Source organism: Phascolarctos cinereus, unplaced genomic scaffold (genome assembly GCF_003287225.1).
Source record: "Phascolarctos cinereus isolate Bilbo 61053 unplaced genomic scaffold, phaCin_HiC Scaffold_2;HRSCAF=192, whole genome shotgun sequence".
Classification (NCBI taxonomy): domain Eukaryota; kingdom Metazoa; phylum Chordata; class Mammalia; order Diprotodontia; family Phascolarctidae; genus Phascolarctos; species Phascolarctos cinereus.
Genome location: NW_027555625.1, coordinates 76365459 through 76384543, shown reverse-complemented (window position 1 = coordinate 76384543; position 19085 = coordinate 76365459). Strand labels below are relative to the sequence as shown.

Genomic DNA, 19085 nt, shown 5'->3' with positions numbered 1-19085 from the left:
GCCTAATGCAGGATCTAATACTTAGTATATATTTAACATGTTTTAAAAATGATTTAAAATATATTAATGAAGGAGGATTTGAACTGGCCTTTAAAGGACAGAGAATGTTGAGAAAAGGAGGGAAGAGCACTCCATCTGGGAAAGTGGGTGATAGTAGAGATAGCAATAGGGACTGTGATGAGACTAGTCTAGTTATAGTACAGAGTATATGTAGAGGAGCAGGGGGAGAGAAAACAGGAGAGGTCAGTCTTAGAAGATTGAACAGTATTTCAGTAAAAGGGGTGTAATGAAAGGGAAATTTAAGGAAGAGTATTCTAGTAGCGCAGGATATATGGAAATGAATGAGAGGAAATGAAAGCAAGGAGACCATATTGGATATTTTTCTACTCTCTACATGATTATTATACCATTCATTCTCATTGTTATTGTAAAGAATTGTGTTAGAAGCCTCAGTATCACAGTCCTAGGGAGAAGGGAAGTTTTCTTCCTTCCAGAAGTTTTTTGAAGGCCCCTTTCATGTCTTGATTCCTCAGACTATAAATAAAGGGGTTCAGCATTGGTGTTACCACAGTGTACATCATTGACATGACTGTCTCCTTTATTGTGGAGTTGTCTGCTGAAGGGCACAAGTAGAGGCCAATGACTGTCCCATAGAAGAGAGAGACCACTGTGAGTGAGAGCCACAGGTAGAGAAGGCTTTGCGAATGCCCCTTACAGAGGGCACCCTGAGGATAGAAGAGATAATATGGGCATAAGATGTGATAATTAGCAGGAATGGCACAACCAAAATCAGTCCCCCCGTGACAAAGATTACCAACTCATTTGGCCGGGTGTCTGAACAGGCCAATTTCAGCAGGGCAGACATGTCACAGAAGAAATGGGGGATAACGTTGTTGGCACAGAAGGATAATCGGGACATGAGCAGGGTGTGCAGCAAGGCATGGAAGGCAGTGAGGACCCAGGAAAGCACCACGAGAGAGCTGCACAGCTTGGGGCTCATGATGACAGTGTAGTGCAGTGGGTGGCAGATGGCCACATAGCGGTCATAGGCCATGGCCACCAGCAGGAAGCTCTCTAGGTCTCCAAAGAAAAGGAAGAAGTACATCTGGGAAAGGCAGCCAGCATAGGGGATAGCTGGTTTTTGCTCTGCATGTTTACCAGCAGTTTGGGGATGCTCACAGAGGAGAAGCACATGTCAGAGAAGGACAGGTTGCTGAGGAAGAGATACATGGGTGTGTGTAGGCGGGAATCCACATGTATCAAGAGGATGATGAGCATGTTTCCAAGGATTGTAGTGAGGTACATGGCAAGGAAGAGGGCATAGAAAGGAGCCTTCCTCTCTGATTGGATAGGCAGGCCCAGGAGAAGGAACTCGGAGATAATAGTTTGGTTTCCCTTTTCATCATAAACTTGTGTCATCTGAAAGAAAACAAAAAAATCCCAATCATTTGTTTGAAAAACAATTTCAGTAAATATACCTTGCTCGTGGGACATAGTTCCTAGAGTTTCAGAGCTGTAAGAAACCTGACAGATCATCTAATCTGACTTTTAACTTTTATAAGTGAGGAAATGGGTATCTGGAGAAGTGATCTGATGTAGCTCCTGGTGGCTGAGATGGGATTAGAACCTAGACATCTTGCTTATTGGTCATCCTAATCCAAGTCTCTTTCCATTGACCTGTTCTTTTTTTAAAGTTCACGTCACTGTGTAGGAGTTGACCAAAAATGGAATAGCCTGACTTGATAATCAGGGGGCTCTTGTCACAGCAAGTGTTCAAGTCTACTGGATGGACACTTGTCAGAAATCCTCTAGCAGGGATTCCTATGTTGGGCAAGAGATTGAATTAGCTGACTTCTGTAAGCCCTAAGCTTCTGTGGTTCTACAAATTCCAGCTACTCATCTTCACAGTTGCCATGTTTTTCATTAACTCTGTGGCCCTAATTTCCAAGTTATCCTTTCTCAAAATGTTCAATCTGTTCCTCTCTCCCAGAGGATAAAGCCTAACTTGTTTTCCTAGCAATCAAATTCCTCCATGATTTGGGAATATAGTACATCTGGACAGTAGGAGAAGGATGGAATAGCTATGGCCAATAGCTTTCAAGAGTACAGAAATCTCTTTTTCCTCAGTAGACTTACCTTTGTTCAAGTGCATAAGCAGGGAGACAAAAGTTTCCTGCCAAAGGTATTACCAAGCTAACCTTCATTGTTATATGAAAGCAGAGTGGATGACCGACCTTAGCACCTTTGATGTCTAACAAAGCTCTAAGTGCTCCACAGCACCTGTTTCAGCTGCCTTCGTGGTGTTGGAAGAAATTGTTCTCATCTGCCTATTCCATTAGGGGAAGTCTTCACATGCTTGTGGTAGACACCCCTGTAGTTTACCAATGGGTTTGAGAGCCCTTGGTTACCCTCAACCTAGTGTAGCCTGTCTGCCAAAATGGTTTACCATGGGTGTGGCTGCTGTACATGCTACAGATTCTTGGAGTCACAGGTGAGAGTTGAGTTCTAGGTAGACACTAATGTGGAAAGCAGACCTGAAAAGGGCTTGACAATCCTCACATCAGAGGTACTAGTCTTGCCTGAACACACCCTACACTACATCTTGAATCATCATCAGTCATCTTGACTCTGTCCTGCCACTGGACTGTGATGACTCTGGAAGAGAGAATGAGGCCAATGACGTTGTGCAACTCTGCCTCACTTAAATCCAATTTGTGCATGAATCAAAAGACATCACCCATATCACCTTACCGTTTTTACCTTTCTGAAAGTCTTGTGGCAACAGGCAAGTGATGAAGCAGCAGGTGTGGATGTACTGGGAGATATTGTTACAACCCTGCACACGGTGGCTTAGGCCATAGGTTCACCTTCCCACTGAAAGCAGCAGTGGGATTTGGTAGCCCCTGGGGTGTCTGAGCAGCCTTTTAAGGACCATGCTGTTCACTTCCTGGTGTAAAGAAGGGGCTAGAAAAGGTGCCCTAAAAGTGTTTGCTTGCCCAACCTTGGCCTACTTACCAAGGAAAGTGGGGATCTTACCCTGTGGTCAAAACAAAAAATATACAAAAACCTTTTCAAAGATGACTCCACTCACCATCAGTACACGGAATATACAGACAATTAGAGAACAAGCTGAAAGATGAACAGCTCTTGTTGTGAAAGAACTCAGCTGGTATCACATCCAAATAGCAGCCATGAGTGAAACAAGACTAACAGATTTTGACTGCTGTGGATAAGTTCAGTTACCTTGGCAGTATACTTTCTGGGGATATGCGCATAGATTTTAAGGTTGATCCAACCTTTGCCAGAGCTAGCTTAGTGTCTGGGAGCCTCCAAAGGAAAGTATGGGAGAGAAGAGGTATTAGACTACCAAACTGAAGGTCTGCAGAGCTGTTGTGCTGACCTCATTGTTGTATGCCCATGAAACATGGACAGTATACCAGTGCCATGCCAGGAAACTGAATGACTTCCATTTGAATTGTCTTAGAAAGATTCTAAAAATCGTCTGGCAGAATAAGGTACCAGAAACTGAGGTCTTTTCTTGGGCTAACCTGCCAAGCATTCAAACTCTACTGCAGAGAGTGCAGCTCCAAGGGGCTGGCTATGTTGTTTGAATGCCAAACTTATGCTTGCTTAAAAGACTGTTTTATAGAGAACTCATACGAATCAAGTGCTCACATTGCAGTCAGAAGAAGCAATGCAAGGACACTCTCTAGGTCTCTCTGAAGGACTTTAGATTTGATTGTGCAAAGAAAAAGGTGCTGTGCTCTATGAGCAAAGTGGAATTGAAGTAGTTCAAAAGAAACACGAGGTGCACAAATTTAGAGAATCCACCCTAAATGTTCTATTGACTATTTGCGTCTGACCTGTGGTAGAGCCTTCTGAGGTCGTATTGGTCTGATCAGACAGTTGGATACACTGTAACTTGATTCTAACATAGTGATGTCACTTTGGTCCACTTCAAGAATGAAGGACACTGGCCCTGGATTCAGGAGGACCTGAGTTCAAATCCGGCCTCAGACATAACACTTACTAGCTGTGTGACCTGGAGCAAGTCACTTACCCCAATTTCCTAGCCAAAAACAAAGAATAAAGGACAACAACCAACCAAACAACCAACTGAGAACAGAGTATTTTTAAGTGAGGAAGTAGAAAAGCAAATGCCTTGTGCGTTTCCTCCAAGATGCCTTATCTGTCTGTGGTCAGAGCAAGATCAGAGTCACAGAATTTCAAAAGGGGAATGAACCTAAGTGTTCATCTAGTCTAACTCATACCTGAGCAGGAATCTCCTTTGCAACATGTCTGACAAATGGTCCTCTGAACATTCTTGAAAGATTCCAGGGTTGAGGAGCTTGCTATCATTCAAAGACAGCTGCTCCATTGTTTGTTCCATCACTGGTATCACCAGTTACTGGTGATTTCCCATCTAGTTATTTTTATTTACTTAATATATATCTTGTGGATGCCTATATGTGCACATGCTGTCTCCCCCACTAGAACGTAAGTTCTTTAAGAGCAGGTTTTTTTTTTCTTTGTATACCCAGTTCTTTGTGCAGTGCCTGGACCTTAGTGAATGCTTGATAAATGCCTGTCAATTGATTGATGGTAAATTCTTAATCCAAACAGTGACTTAAGAAGAGACTTTTAAATAAAATTGTACTTAAAGAATTGCTAAATGAAAGTTAAACGCAATTACGTGTTTTAGGAATTTAGTGGAGGAATGAATTACTTGGTTGGGAAGACTTAAAGTCTTAAGCAGGTAACTAATATGTCAGCTAGATCATTCAGTGGATAGAGTGCCAGGTCTGGAGTCATGAAGACCTGAGTTCAAATTTGGCCTCAGATACTTACTAGCTATGTGTCCCAGGGCAAGTCACTTAACCCTGTTTATCTCAGTTTTCTGGTGAACATGCACAGTCCCCTAATATAACTCATACCATTTCTGGGCAGCTATAATAGGTTAAAAAGTTGTTCTTCTTTTGAGCCAAAATATATCTCTTTGTAATTTTCACTCATTGGTTCTGATTTTATACTGTGGGCTAAATCAGAAGTTAAATACCTCAACACAGCACAATCTCTAAAATATTTGTTAAAAGAAGTAATCTAGTTCTCCTATCACCTAAATGATGCATCTCTTTTCTAGACTAAATATATCTGGCATCTTCAAATGAGCCAGCTAGACTATACGTTATAATGGAAGGAGCAATGAATGTGGAGTCAATGGTTCTGGTTTCAAATCCTTTCTTTAAAGGTTTTCAAATGAAGGACATCTTTTGGGGATATTGTGAAAGGAATTTACGAACAGTTATGAATTTCACTAGATGTGCTCTGAAATGCCTTATAAGTCAGAAATTCTGTGATTTTGTGACATTGCATATTTTAAATTTTGCTCACCATCTTTGCCTCTCTTCTCTGGACATTATGTAGTTTGTCACTGTCTTTCTCTTTAACACAACTTCCAGATATAACCCGAATACTATAGATGTTGTCTGATCAAGTAAAAAACTGTGGGACCACAATGCTCATTACTCTTGATACTATGCTTATGTCAATGATAGAGCAAGATTACATTCATTTTTATGTGACTTTACAATGTATTCATATGAATAAATGCTTGCAGTCACATAAAATCCTAAGGTCTTTAGCACATGATGTACTTTCTATCTCTGTTTTCCCTAATGCATATCTGTAGCCTATGCAGTTGATGTTTTGAACCAACATACAAAACATTTATCCCTATTAAACTTCATATTATTGTTTTAGGTCACTCTTATAGCCTATTGAGACATTTTAGATTCAAAAAACATCCTATGTCTTCATTCATGTCAATGATAAAAGTGTTGAAAGAACAGGGCCAAAGAAAGGATGCTGAGGTACTGCCCTCTGGGTTGGGATTGGTTCGTCAGTGGGCACTCTTTGGATCTACTGAGATGATGAATTCTGAACCTAGATAAGTGTATTATATAATACAGTGGGGTCAAACTCAAATAGAAATGAATCCCTGTGGGCTGCACATTGACTTAGAAAACCACAAATTAAAATTATCTGTTTTATTGTATTTTTATTTACTTTGATAAACATTTTCCAATTACACTTTAATCTGTTTTGGGTCCCACTGGGAGTATTGTGGGTTACATGCCTCTGTCATGAACTTGACATCTCTCATCTAACTTAAAATCTAAATCTAATCTAATCTAAATCTATTCCCAGACACTTAGTAGCTGTGTGACCTTTGATGACCAAATCATTTAACCTCTGTTTGCCTCATATTTCTCATCTATCAAATAGGGATAATAATAGCACCTACCTCCTGTGGGTATTGCAAGGATCCAATAAGAGAATCATTGGAAAGTGCTTAGCATGGTGCCTGGCACATAGTAGGGACTATATAAATGTTAGGTATTTATCCTTATTATTATAATATGAATTTCAATTTCCTGATTGAATTGACTTCAGAGAAGTCATTATGGTGACTGGTCTGTGATGAAGCATGGCATTTGATTTCAGTTTCATGCTGTGGATCCTTGTGTAGATGACTTCCCCCATTGAGGGTTTGCTGCTAAAGACCTAGAGCAAGACATTAATTTCCCCTCTTTCTTCCCTCTCTCTATCCCCTGATCTGTACTCTTCACTGAAGTCAGGCACTCCTTTTTCAGAACTTGAATTGTGAGAGACAGGGGTGGTAGTGGTGGTGATAAAAAAAAAACCAGAGAGGATGAAAGCAAGAGGGAAAAAGAAGTCACCCAGAATGGTCTTGGGTTAGTGATTCCATTCAGAGGAAAATTTCAATTTATTTTAGTTCAATAAATATTTATCAAGCATCTGCTATCTGCATTCAATACATTAGGCCTAAAGACAAAATTCCTTGCCTCAAAGAGATTGCATTCCATATTTATATGTGTCAGTTATAATGGAAAGGAATTTGAGGTAGGAGGATGCACTTATATCTGCAGCATTAGGCGACTATTCTTGGAGAAATTGGTGCCTGACTAGAATTTTGAAGAGTAATAAGGATTCAACCAGGTAAAGATGTGGAGAGAGGGCATTCAAGGAATAGGAAATGGCTTGTAAGAGTGCATGGAGGTAGGAGACAGAATGTTGAGTTTGAGGAGTAGCTATTGGTCAGTGTGACTGGAGCATTGAATGTGTGAAGGCAGGTAGTGTGAAGTTAATCTGGAAAAACAGTTTGGAACCAAGTGGTGGAAGGCCTTGAACATCAGAATAAATAACTTATATTTTATCCTAGAGGCAATATGGAGCCATGTGAAGGGTGTGTGTGTGTGTGTGTGTGTGTGTGTGTGTGTGTACATTAGTGCCTTTGGAAATAAAAGAACAGACTTCAGATAGATCAGGAATAATAACATGTTATGGAGTCAGGAATTTAGACAGTACAATTCCCAGCTTCTCAACTTACCTGGATAGCCTGAGTGGGGTTCTAGGATATTGTTCCTTATTCTTGCTCTCTTCTCTGCTACCTACATGATTCCTTGCCTTTTCCCTGGGTCTCTCCCTTTCTTCAGTGTTCTAGGCCCTGGAGATCTTAGGTCCCTGAGAAATTCATTAGTGACAAATGTGAGGATTTTGTTGTGTTCCAATTCCCTTCCTCTGTCCCCCAGCCAGATGATCTTTCTGGGCCAGATTTCGTAAGTGTTTGGAGAAGTGTTTACACTCTCACTGTTCCTTTGGGGCTTAGAAAGTATCCTCTATTCTGATCATCTTCTTATTTGTAGTATAGTAGTACTTTTTGTCAGAACCACACATTATATTTCTGGATCATACCCTCACAGGGACAGTTATCTGATAGTTTTTGTGAATCATCTCTCTTTGTTCAGTCTGTCAACCCCCCAAGATCTGTCATTATATCTTTTGCTCCTTCTTTTTCTTTAGAAGGTATCCTAATAATTCAATTTAAATTAAAATTCATTTTTCAAAAAAGTTTCCAAATTCTTTTCCAAATTCTCTCCCTTCTTTCTCCCCCTCCACCTATTGAGAAGGCAAGAAAAAACCCCAAATCATTACAAATGTGTATAGTCACAAAACATATGTCCACATTAACCATGTTTCAAAAGCAAAAGCAAGAAAAGAATGATGAAAACATATACATTAATCTGCCCCTTGAGTCTATCAGCTCCCTGTCTGGAGGTACCTAGCATATTTTGTCATGAGTTCTTTGGAATTGTGATTGGACATTGTGTTGATCAGTTACTAAGTTTTAAAAAGTATATTTCTACTTAATCTGTAGTTAATCTGTTTCTACTGTATAAATTGTTCTAAATGGTTCTGTTCACTTTAGTTTGCATCAATTCATACAAGCCTTTCCAGATTCTTTCTGAAACCATCCTTTCACCATTTCTTACAGCGTAGTGTTCCATCACATTAATATACCATAACTTGTCTAGCCAACCTCCAGTTGATGGGTATTCTCTCAGTTTCCAGTTCTTCACTACCACAAAAAGCCTCCATAATAATTTTTACATGTATGGGTCCTTTTCTTTGATCTTTTTGAGGAACAGATCTCATAGTGGTATTTCTGGGTGAAAGGGTAATAGCTTTTGGGGCATAGTTCCGAACTGATTTCTAGAATGGTTGGACTCATCCGCAACTCCACTAATAGTATACTCATAGTGTACCTATTTTCCCACATTTCCTCCAGCATTTGTCATTTTCCTTTTTTGTCACCTTAGTCAATCTGATGGGTGTAAGGTGGTTGTTTTTCAGCTGTTTCAATTGTGTCTGACTCTTCATGACTCCATTTGGGGTTTTCTTGGTAAAGCTACTGGAATGGGTTGCCGTGTCTTTCTCCAGCTCAGATGAGGAGCTGAGGCAAACAGGGTGAAGTGACTTCCTAGGGTCACAAGCTAGCAAGTGAGGCCAGGTTTGACCTCCAGTTTTCCTGACTCCAGGCCCAGAGCTCCATCCACTGTACCAGCTATCTGCCTTAGCTGGACGCAGAGTTGTTTTATTGTGAATTTTTCTGGTTATTAGTGATTTAAGGCATTTTTTTCCCCTTTGGCTACTGATAGCTTCGATTTCTTTCTCTGAAAACTGCCAATTCATATCCTTTGAACATTTATCATTTGCAGAATGGTTTTTATTCTTGTAAATTTGACTTGGTTCCCTATATATTTTAGGAATGAGACTTTTATCAGAGAAATTTGCTGTAATAATTTTTCACAGTCTTTTGCTTTTCTTCTAATTTTAGCTCCATTGTTTCTTTTTGTGTGCCCAAACCTTTTAATTTTATGTGATAAAAATTACCCATTTTACCTGCTTTGTACCTCATGAACTCCTCTCTTACCTGCAGATCTGATAGGTAATTTCCTCCATGCTCTATTAACTTACTTATAATATCACCCTTTATTTCCCCATGTACCCATTTTGAGTTTATCCTATCATACAATATAAGATGTTGCTCAAAGCCTAGTTTTAGCAAGACTATTTTCTAGTTTTCCCAATAGTTTTTTTCTTCAAATAATACTGCTTACCCCAATAGCTGAGATCTTTGGGTTTACCAAACACTAGATTATTATGTCCATTTTCTTCTTTATATTGTGTAGCTAATCTGTTCCACTGATCAACCTCAACCAGTAATAAATTGTTTTGATGATTATAGTCTTGTAGTATAGCTTGAGATCTGGTATTGCTAGGCCCCTTTCTTTCCCATTAAAAATGATTCCCTTGATATTCTTGAACTTTTGTTCCTCCAGATGAATTTTGTTATTCTTTTTTTCTAGTTCTGTAAAGTGTTTTTTGGTAGATTGATTGGTATGGCACTGAATAAGTAAATTAATATAGCTAGTATTGTCATTTTTATTGTATTGGTTTGGGCTACTCATGAGCAACGAAGAGTTCTCCAATTATTTAAATCTGTCTTTATTAGTGTGAAAAAATATTTTATAATTGTGTTCATATAGTTCCTATGTATGTCTTGGCAGGTAGATTTCCAAGTACTTTATACTGTCTTTAGTTATTTTAAACATAATTTCTCTTTCTGACTCTTCCTGCTATGTTTTATTGGTAATATATAGAAGTGCTAATTATTTGGGTGGGCTTATTTTACACCCTGAAACTTTGCTGAAGTTGTTAATTGTTTTGACTAAGTTTTTAGTTGCCTTGGGTTCTCTGAGAAAACCATGATATCATCTGTAAAAAGTGATAATTTTCTTTCCTTATTGCCTGTGATTATTCCTTGAATTTCTTTTTCTTGTCTTATTGCTCTCAATAGCATTTCTAGTACAATTTATTGTTGTTCAGTTGTTCAGTCATGTCCAATTCTTCATGATCCCATGGACTATAGCATGCAAGTTTCCTCTATTCTCTACTATATCCTAAAGTATTTCTAAGCTCATGTTCATTGCTTCCATGAAACTATTTAGCCATTTCACCCTCTGCTGTCCCCTTCTTCTTTAGCTTTCAATTTTTCTGACATCAGGGTCTTTTCCAATGAGTTATTTCTTCTTATTATATAGCCAAAGTATTTAAGCCTCAGCTTTGGTATTTGACCTTTTAGTGAATAGTCTATTTCTTACAGTATTGACTGATTTGATCTCCTTGCTGTCTAAGTGACTCTCAAGTCTTCTCCACCGCCAATTCAGAAGCATCAATTCTATGGCACTCAGCTTTCCCTGTAGTCCAACTCTCACTACTGGAAAAAACCATAGCTTCGACTATACAGACCCTTGTCACTAAGGTGATGTCTCTGCTTTTTAGTATGCTGTACAGATTTGCCATAGCTTTTCTGCCAAGGAGGAAATGTCTTTTAATTTAATGGCTGCAGTTGCCATCTGCAGTGATCTTTGAGACCAAGAATATAAAATCTGATGCTGCTTCCATTTCTTCTTCCTGTATTTGCCAGTAAGTGATGAGATCAGTTGTCAAGATCTTAGTTTTTTTTTTTATGTTAAGCTTCAAGCCAGTTTTTATTCTCTCCCTTTTACCCTCATCAAGAAGCTTCTTAATTCTTCTTCACTTTCTGCATCAGAGTGGCATTGTGTACATATCTGAGATTGTTGATATTTCTCTTGACAACCTTAATTTCAGCATTTGATTGATCTAGTCTGGCATTTCACATGATGTACTCTGCATATAAGTTAAATAAATAAGGTGACAATATATAGTCTTGTCATACTCCTTTCTCAATTTTAAACCAATCAATTGTTTTATGTTTGGTTGTAACTTTTTCTTCTTGACCCACATACAGGTTCCTTAGGAAACAAGATGATCTGATACTCCCATATCTTTGAGGACTTGCCACATTTTTTTGTGATCCACATAGTCAAAAGCTTTAGTGTAGTCAATGAAGCAAAAGTAGATATTTTCTGGAACTCCATTGCTTTCTCCATGATATGGTGAATGTTTGCAGTTTGGTCTCAGGTTCCTCTGCTTCTTTGAAAACCAGCCTGCACTTCTGGTAGTTCTCAGTTCACATATTACTGAAGCCTAGTTTGCAGAATATTAAGCATAACCTTGCTGGCATGCGAAATGAGTGCTATTTGGTAATTTGAACATTCTTTGTCATTGCCCTTCTTTAGGACTGGGATGTAAACAAATCTTTCCCAATCCAGTGGCCACTGTTGTGTTTTCCAAGTTTGCTGGTACATTGAGTAGAGCACTTTAACAGTATCATCTTTTAGTATTTTAAATAACTCAGTTAGAATTCTATCACCTCCACTAGCCTTATTGTTAGCAATTCTTCCTAAAGCTCACTTGACTTCATTTTCTAGGATGTCTAGCTCTAGATCAGTAACCATACCATCATGGTTATCAGTGATGTTAAGATCTTTTTTCGTATAGTTCTTTTATATATTCTTGCCACCTGGTCTTAATCTTTTCTACTTCTGGTAAGTCTCCATGCCTTTTGTCTTTTATCATGTCCATTTTTACATGAAATGTTCCCTTGATATCTCTAATTTTCTTTAAGAGATCTCATCTTTCTCATCCTGTTGTTCTTTTTTTCCCCATTTCTTTGCATTGCTCATTTAAGAAAATCTTATTTCTCCTTGCTATTCATTGGAATTCTGCATTCAGTTGGGTGTATTTTCCCCTTTCCCTTTCCTTCTTTCCTCAGCTATTTGTAAAGCCTCATCATAAAGCCATTTTGCTTTCTTGCTCTTCTTTTTCTTTGGAATGTTTTTTCTTGTTGCCTCCTATGCAATATTTCAACCTCTGTCCATGGTTCTTCAGGCACTCTATCTACCAGATCTAATCCCTTAAATTTATTCATAATTTTCATTTCATATTCATAAGGGATGTTATTTAGGTCATACCTATATGGTCTGATGGTTTTTACTCTACTTTCTTCAATTTAAGTCTGAATTTTTCAATAATAAGCTTATGATCTGAGCCACAGTAAGCTCCAGGTCTTGTTTTAACCAACTGTGTAGAGCTTCTCCACTTTCGGCTGCAAAGTATATAATCCATTTTATTTTGATATTGACCATCTGGTGATGTCCCTGTATAGAGTCACCTTTTGGATTATTGAAAAAGAATATTTACTATGATCAGTGAGTTATTTTGACAAAACTCTATTAGTTTCTGCCCTGCTTCATTTTGTATTTCAAGGCAAAACTTGCCTGTTATTCCAATTAGCTTTTGATTTCCTTCTTTAGCATTCCAATCTTTTTTGGGGGTATTATTTCTAGAAGATGTAGCTTTTCATATAACTGAGCAACTTAGGTTTCTTCAGCATCAGTGGTTGGAGCATAGACTTGTATTACTGTGATGTTGGGTAGTTTGCCTTGGATTCAAACAAATATCATTTGATTTATTTGAGATTGTACCCAACTACTGCTTTTCTTGTCATTTTATTGACTATAAGAACCACTCCATTTCTTCTAAGGAATTCTTGTCTACAGTTGTATATGTAATGATCACCTGAATTAAATTCACCCATTCCCATCCATTTAAGTTCACTGACTCTCCAGATGCAGATATTTAATCTTTCCATCTCCTTTTTGACCACATCCAGCTTATGTTGGTTCATAGAGCTTACATTCCAGTTTCCTATGTAATATTTATCTTTACAGCATCAAACTTTTCTTTGGTCTCCAAACACAATTGCAGCATCCTTTTGGCTTTGGCCCAGCTGCTTTATTCTTTCTGGAGCTACTTGTAGTTGTCTTCCACTTTTCCCCAGTAGTGTGGGGGACACCTTCCAACCTGAGGGGCTCATCTTCCAGTGTCATATCTTCTATCATTTTAATACCACCCATGGGGTTTTCTTGACAAAGATACTGGAGTGGTTTGCTGTTTCCTTCTCCAGAGGATCATCTTTTGTCAGAACTCTCCACCATGATCTGTCCATCTTGGCTAACCCTGCATGGTATAGCTCATAATTTCATTGAGTTTTGCAAGTCCCTCTGTCACAACAAAGCAATGATCTAGGAGGATTCCTGTACAATTTAATTGTAATGGTGAAAATGGACATTTTTGCTTCACTCATGATCTTATTGGAAATACTTTTAGCTTATACCCACTAAAGAGAATACTTGATTTTGATTTCAGATAGACACTACTTTTCTTTTTAAGCAAAGCTCCATTCATTCCTGTGCTTTCTGTGTTTTTTTTTTTTTACAGGGATGGGTATTATATTTTTCTCAAAAGCTTTTTTCCTGCATATATAGAAATAACCATATGATTTTTGGTGTTTTTTTTTATTGGTACAGTTAATTATACTTATAGTTTTCTTCCATTGAACTGGCCCTGCATTCTTGATATAAATCCAGCTTGGTCATAATGTATATCTTTGTGATATATTGCTGTAATCTCCTTGGAAGTATTTATTTAACAATTTTGCATTGGTATTCATTAGGGAAATTGGTCTCTGTTTTTCTTTGCCTGTTTTGACTCTATTTGGTTTAGGTATCAATACCATACTTCTGGCAGAGAACGTAAGACTTTACCAATTTTTCCAGACAATTTATGTAGTATTGGAATTGATTGTTCTTAAATCTTTGGTAGAATTTGATGGTAAATCCATTGGCTCCTTTTTTGCCCCTTATGGAATTCATTTATAGCTTGTTCAATCTCTTTTTCTAACATTATTTATTTAATATTTAAAGTTTATTTATTTAAATAAATTTATTTATTTAAATATTCTGTTTCCTGTTCTGTTAATCGGAATAATTTAGATTTTTGTAAATCTTCATCTATTTTATTTAGATTATCAGTCTTGTTGGCATGTAGTTGAGCTAATCATTGCTTTTATTTTATCTTCATTGGTTGTGAATTCACCTTTAAATTTTTGATCCTGATAACCTGATTTTCTTCTTTCCTTTAAAAATCCAATTAATCAGTGGTTTATTTATTGTATTGTTTTTTTTTAAATAAGCTTCTAGTTTTATTTATGAGTTAATGTTTTCAACTTTCAGTTTTATTAATTTCTCCTTTGATTTTTGGGATTTCTATTTTAGTATTTAATTGGGGTTTTAAAATTTTGTTGGTTTTAATTTTTTCAATTATATGTCCAATTTGTTGATCTGCTCTTCTCTTTTTTGATGTAAGCATTTAGAGATATAAAATTTCCCCAAGATCCCCTTTGGTTGTGTCCTGCAAATTTTATGTTGAAACATTTGTCATCATTATCTTTAATGAAATTATTAATTTTTTCTATGATTTCTTCTTTGTCCTACTCATTCTATAGGATTAGGTTAATTTGTTTCCAATTAATTTTTAATCTATGCCTCAAAGGCCCTTTATTAAATATAATATTTATTGCATTAAATCAGAAAAAGATGCATTTAATATTTTTACTTTTCTGCTTTTATCTGTGAAGTTTTTATACACTAATACATGGTTAATTTTTGTGAAGGTGCCATACATAGCTCACAAACAGGTATACTTTTATTCCCATTTGGTATCCTCCAGAGATGTAATGTGTAGTAAGAGCAGCTAGGTGGCACAGTGGATAGAATGACAAGCTTGAAATTAGAAGACTCATCCTCCTATGTTCAAATCTGGCCTTAGATACTTACTAGCTATATGACCCTGGGCAAATCACTAAACCCTGTTTGCCTCAGTTTTCTCATCTGTCAAATGAGTTGGAGAAGGACATGGCAAACCCCTCTAGTATCTTTGCCAAGAAAACTCCAAATGGGATCACAAAGAGTTGGACACAACTAACTTTTCTAAAATGCTATTCATCTCTTTAATTTCTTTCTTGTTTATTTAACTAGCTCATTTATTTATTATTACAGCTATTTGTCCTTCATTCTTGAAAAGGATCATGACATCAAGGAGGTGATGCCATGACATGCAAGTGAATTGGATTTAAGTGAGGGTGGGCTGTGCAAAGTCACCAGCTTCACTTTCTCCTCCAGAGCCATCTGAGTCCAGTGGTAGATCAGGGCAACTGGAGATGGCCCAGGATGTAAGTGGGGGACCTTGGCCTTTTCAAGCTAATGTCTTTAAGACACCTCAGTTTGACTGAGGTAAACTTGGGCATGTAGGCACTTAATCAACACGTATTGGGTTGAATTGGCTTTTCTAGACCACTTGTGATTTCTCTTGTTGAGGTATGCTTTCCTTCTTTGAATCTCTAGTGCCTAAGAGGATGCTTTGGACATGTAGGCACTCAGTCAATGTGCATTGGATTAAATTGGTGAAAGCTACCTAAATAGCTGGAGGAATAATTTATTTTTGTTGTTGTTGTTCTGTCATGTCCTATTCATCATGACCCCATTTGTAGTTTTCTTGGCAAAGACACTAGAGTAGTTTGCCATTTCCCTCTCCAGCTTATTTTACAGATGAAGAAACTAAGGTAAACTGGGTTAAGTGACTTGTCCAGGGTCACATGGCTAGTAAGTTTCTGAGGCAAATTTGAACTCTGGTTTTCTGACTCCAAGCCCAGCACTCTATCCACAGTGCCACCTAGCAGCCTCCATAAATTTATTAGTACAGCATTAAAAGTATAAATTATTTTGGGTAGTATTGTTATTTTTATTATATTGACTCAACTAAGCCATCAGCACTGAATTTATTATTAATATTTATTTAGATATATCTATGTTTGAGGGGGTGAATTGAGGTTAATTACTGATATAGTTTTACTATTTTCTCCTGTAAATCATTTAAATTTTCCTTTAAGAGTTTTGATGCCATGCCATTTGATGCATATATGTTCAGATTTGATATTAATTGTTTATGGCACCTATGACAAAATGTAGTTTTCCTGTTTATCTCTTTTAATTAGTTCTATTTTTGCTTTTACTTTATCTGAGCATGTTTGCCATCTGATTTTTTTTAAAATAGCAGTTGTAGAGTACTAGATTCTGCTCCAGACCCAAATTTTAATTCTATGTATATCTTTATTTTTCAAGTATGTTTCTTAATAACAACATATGTTAGATTCTGGTTTCTAATCCATGCTGCCATACTGTTTCATTTTCTGAATGAGTTCATCCCTTTCATATTCACAGTTATGATTGCTGTTTAGTTCCTTCTATTTTATTTATTATACTTCTTCTCTCTCTTTTTTTTTTTACCAGTCCCCTCTTTAAGAGTCTGTTTTGTTTCTGACCACTACCTCCATTTATCTACCTTTCCTTTTATTCCTACCTCATCACTCCCACCTGTCTTTTATCCCCTTTTCTCCCAGTTCCCTAATGGATAAGATGAATTTCTGTGCTCAACTGTGCATATGTGTATTCTTCATTCTTTGAACCCATTCAGATAATAGTAAAGTTCAAGTGTTATCCTCTCCTTGACTGCACCATTTATTGTATAAACTCTTTCTTATGCACCCATTTATGTGAAATAGTTTTTCCCATTTTTCCTCTTCCTCCCTCCTACCCCCAATGCATTCTTCTTTCGAGATCATCCAAACATAATAGGATAACACCTAGGCCTTCTATCTAATTAGACTCCTTCTTAGATCCTCATGATGATAAAGTTCCAAGGGGTTACATATATCACTTCTCCACTTAAGAATATAAACAGTTCAACTTTTTCCAGTTCTGATTTTTGACTCCTGTTTACCTGTTTCTGCTCTTGTGTTTGAATGTCACATTTTCCATACAGCTCTGGTCTTTTCATCAGGAATACTTGAAAATTCTCTATTTCATTAAATGTTCATTCTTCCCTTCCTGAAGAATTATACTCAGTTTTGGGCTGGATCAATTGTTCTTGATTGAAATTGAACCTTTGTCTTCTAGAATATCATGCTCCAAGCCTTCTGTTTCTTTATAATTGTGACTGCCAAATCTTGTGTGATCTTGATTGAGGCTGCTTGCAGTATTTTTTTCCTTGACCTGGGAGCTCTGTATTTTGGCTATGACATTGCCTGGAATTTTTATTTCAGGGTTTCTTTCAGGAAATCTGGGCAGTTTTCTCTTAAGGTTTCTTGAAACATGATGCTCACACTTTTTTGTCATGATATTCAGATAGTCCAATGATTCTTAATTGTTTCTCCTTGATATGTTTTCAGTTGTTTTTATTATGAGATAAATTTCATTTTCTTCTATTTTTCCAGTCTTTTGACTTTGTTTTAACTTTCCTTGTTGCTTTATGGAGTCCTTCTAATTGGTCCTTTTGGATATTCAAGGAGTTTTTGCTTGGGCAAGGTTTTATACCTCCTGTGCCAAGCTCTTAATTTTCTTTCTAATTTTTTCTTCCATAGCTCTCATTTCTTTTCCACTTTCTAACTCAAGCACTCTCATTTCACTTATAAAATCATTTTTGATCCTTTAATAAAATCTTGCCTCATCTCATTCAGGAATTCTAGTTAAATTTGTGCCCATGTTGTTTTTTTTTCTCTGAGGCAAAGCTTGTAGATGTTTTGGAGCAATTTTCTTCTGTGTTTGTGTTCTCTTTTTAAAATTTGCTCATTCTCCAATACTGAATTTTGACTTGATGGGTTCTGAGGTACCTTTGGAGGAGAATTATGGGCTTGTACTGTTGCTGCTTTCTTGGAGTACTGAGTACAGTATTATTCCAGGATCTCAGGGATAGTCTGGGGGGACCAGTCAGTGCTCCCAAAGTGGTCCACAGCAAAGTTTTAATACTTCTGCACTGGTCTGAGCTTTGCAAGTTTCTGACCTGGATTTGGATCTGAGCAAGAGCAGTTTGCTTCTGGTCTCAGCAACTATCAGCCAGCTGAAAATCACTGTTGGGTCTGAGTGGCAGAACAGTAAGGGGTCTAAGTTACATCATTGTTGCTACTGATGTCTAAACTTATTCCTTTCTCCACACACAGCCCATGGCCTCTCTACCCAAGAATGTCACCCCTATGCCAGTTCCATTTCATAAATAGCCTTGGGTATGTGACCCAGAACTAGGTAGTAGGTGAAAGAGATGACAGTTTTTTGAATTGATAGTGTAGTAAGATGGCACATTAGGAAGATGACTTTGATAGTGATATGAAGAATGGATAAGAGATCGGATAAGAGAAATACTAGAGGCAAGGAGACTGGTTAGGAAGCTACTATGATTTTCTATTACAGAGTTAATAAAGGTTTTTACCATGTTTGAATTAATTGGAGATAGAAAGGAAGAGACAGATATAAGAGATATTGCAGTGATAGAATTAACAGGACTGTAGGATTTTGGATTATTCAGATCAGTCAATCAACAAGGGCTTAATAGTCACTTACTTACTATATGTAAGGCACTGTGTTACATGCTACAGATACTAGAAAGACAAAAAGTAGTCCATGCAATCAAAGAGTTCATATGGGTAAGAAAGGAGGATGGAGAGAGGGGGAGAGAGAGAGAGAGACAGACAGAGACAGAGACAGAAACAGAGACAGAGAGAGATAGAGAGACAGAGAGAAGATATCATAGAAGCCAAGGCACAGATTTGAATTTCAAAAATGTTAAATGTTACAGAAAGGAAATAGGATGAGAAATGGGAAGTCCTTGGATTCAGCAATTAATAGATCATTAGTGACTTCGACAGAGCAGTTTAGTTTCAGTGGTGTGATGGGGAAGCAGACCAGATTTGAGAGAATTGAGGCATAATTGGATAGTAACTGAGTGGATAAAGCAAGTGTAGAATATTGTTTTTTAAAAAATAAATTTATTCATTTATTTTTAGTTTCAACAATCATGTCCATAAGATTTTGAAGTGCTAAATATTCTTTCTAGAAATGTGT

At 37.3% G+C, this 19085-nt stretch overlaps 1 protein-coding gene across 1 annotated transcript; it reads right to left on the bottom strand.

Annotated features, from left to right (window-relative positions):
- Window positions 1–455: 455 nt before the first annotated feature.
- On the bottom strand, window positions 456–1419 carry LOC110193244 (olfactory receptor-like protein DTMT). Its single transcript, XM_020964916.1, is given in 3 exon segments — window positions 456–673; window positions 676–1140; window positions 1143–1419. Coding segments are annotated over 3 exon segments (960 nt in total).
- Window positions 1420–19085: the final 17666 nt, after the last annotated feature.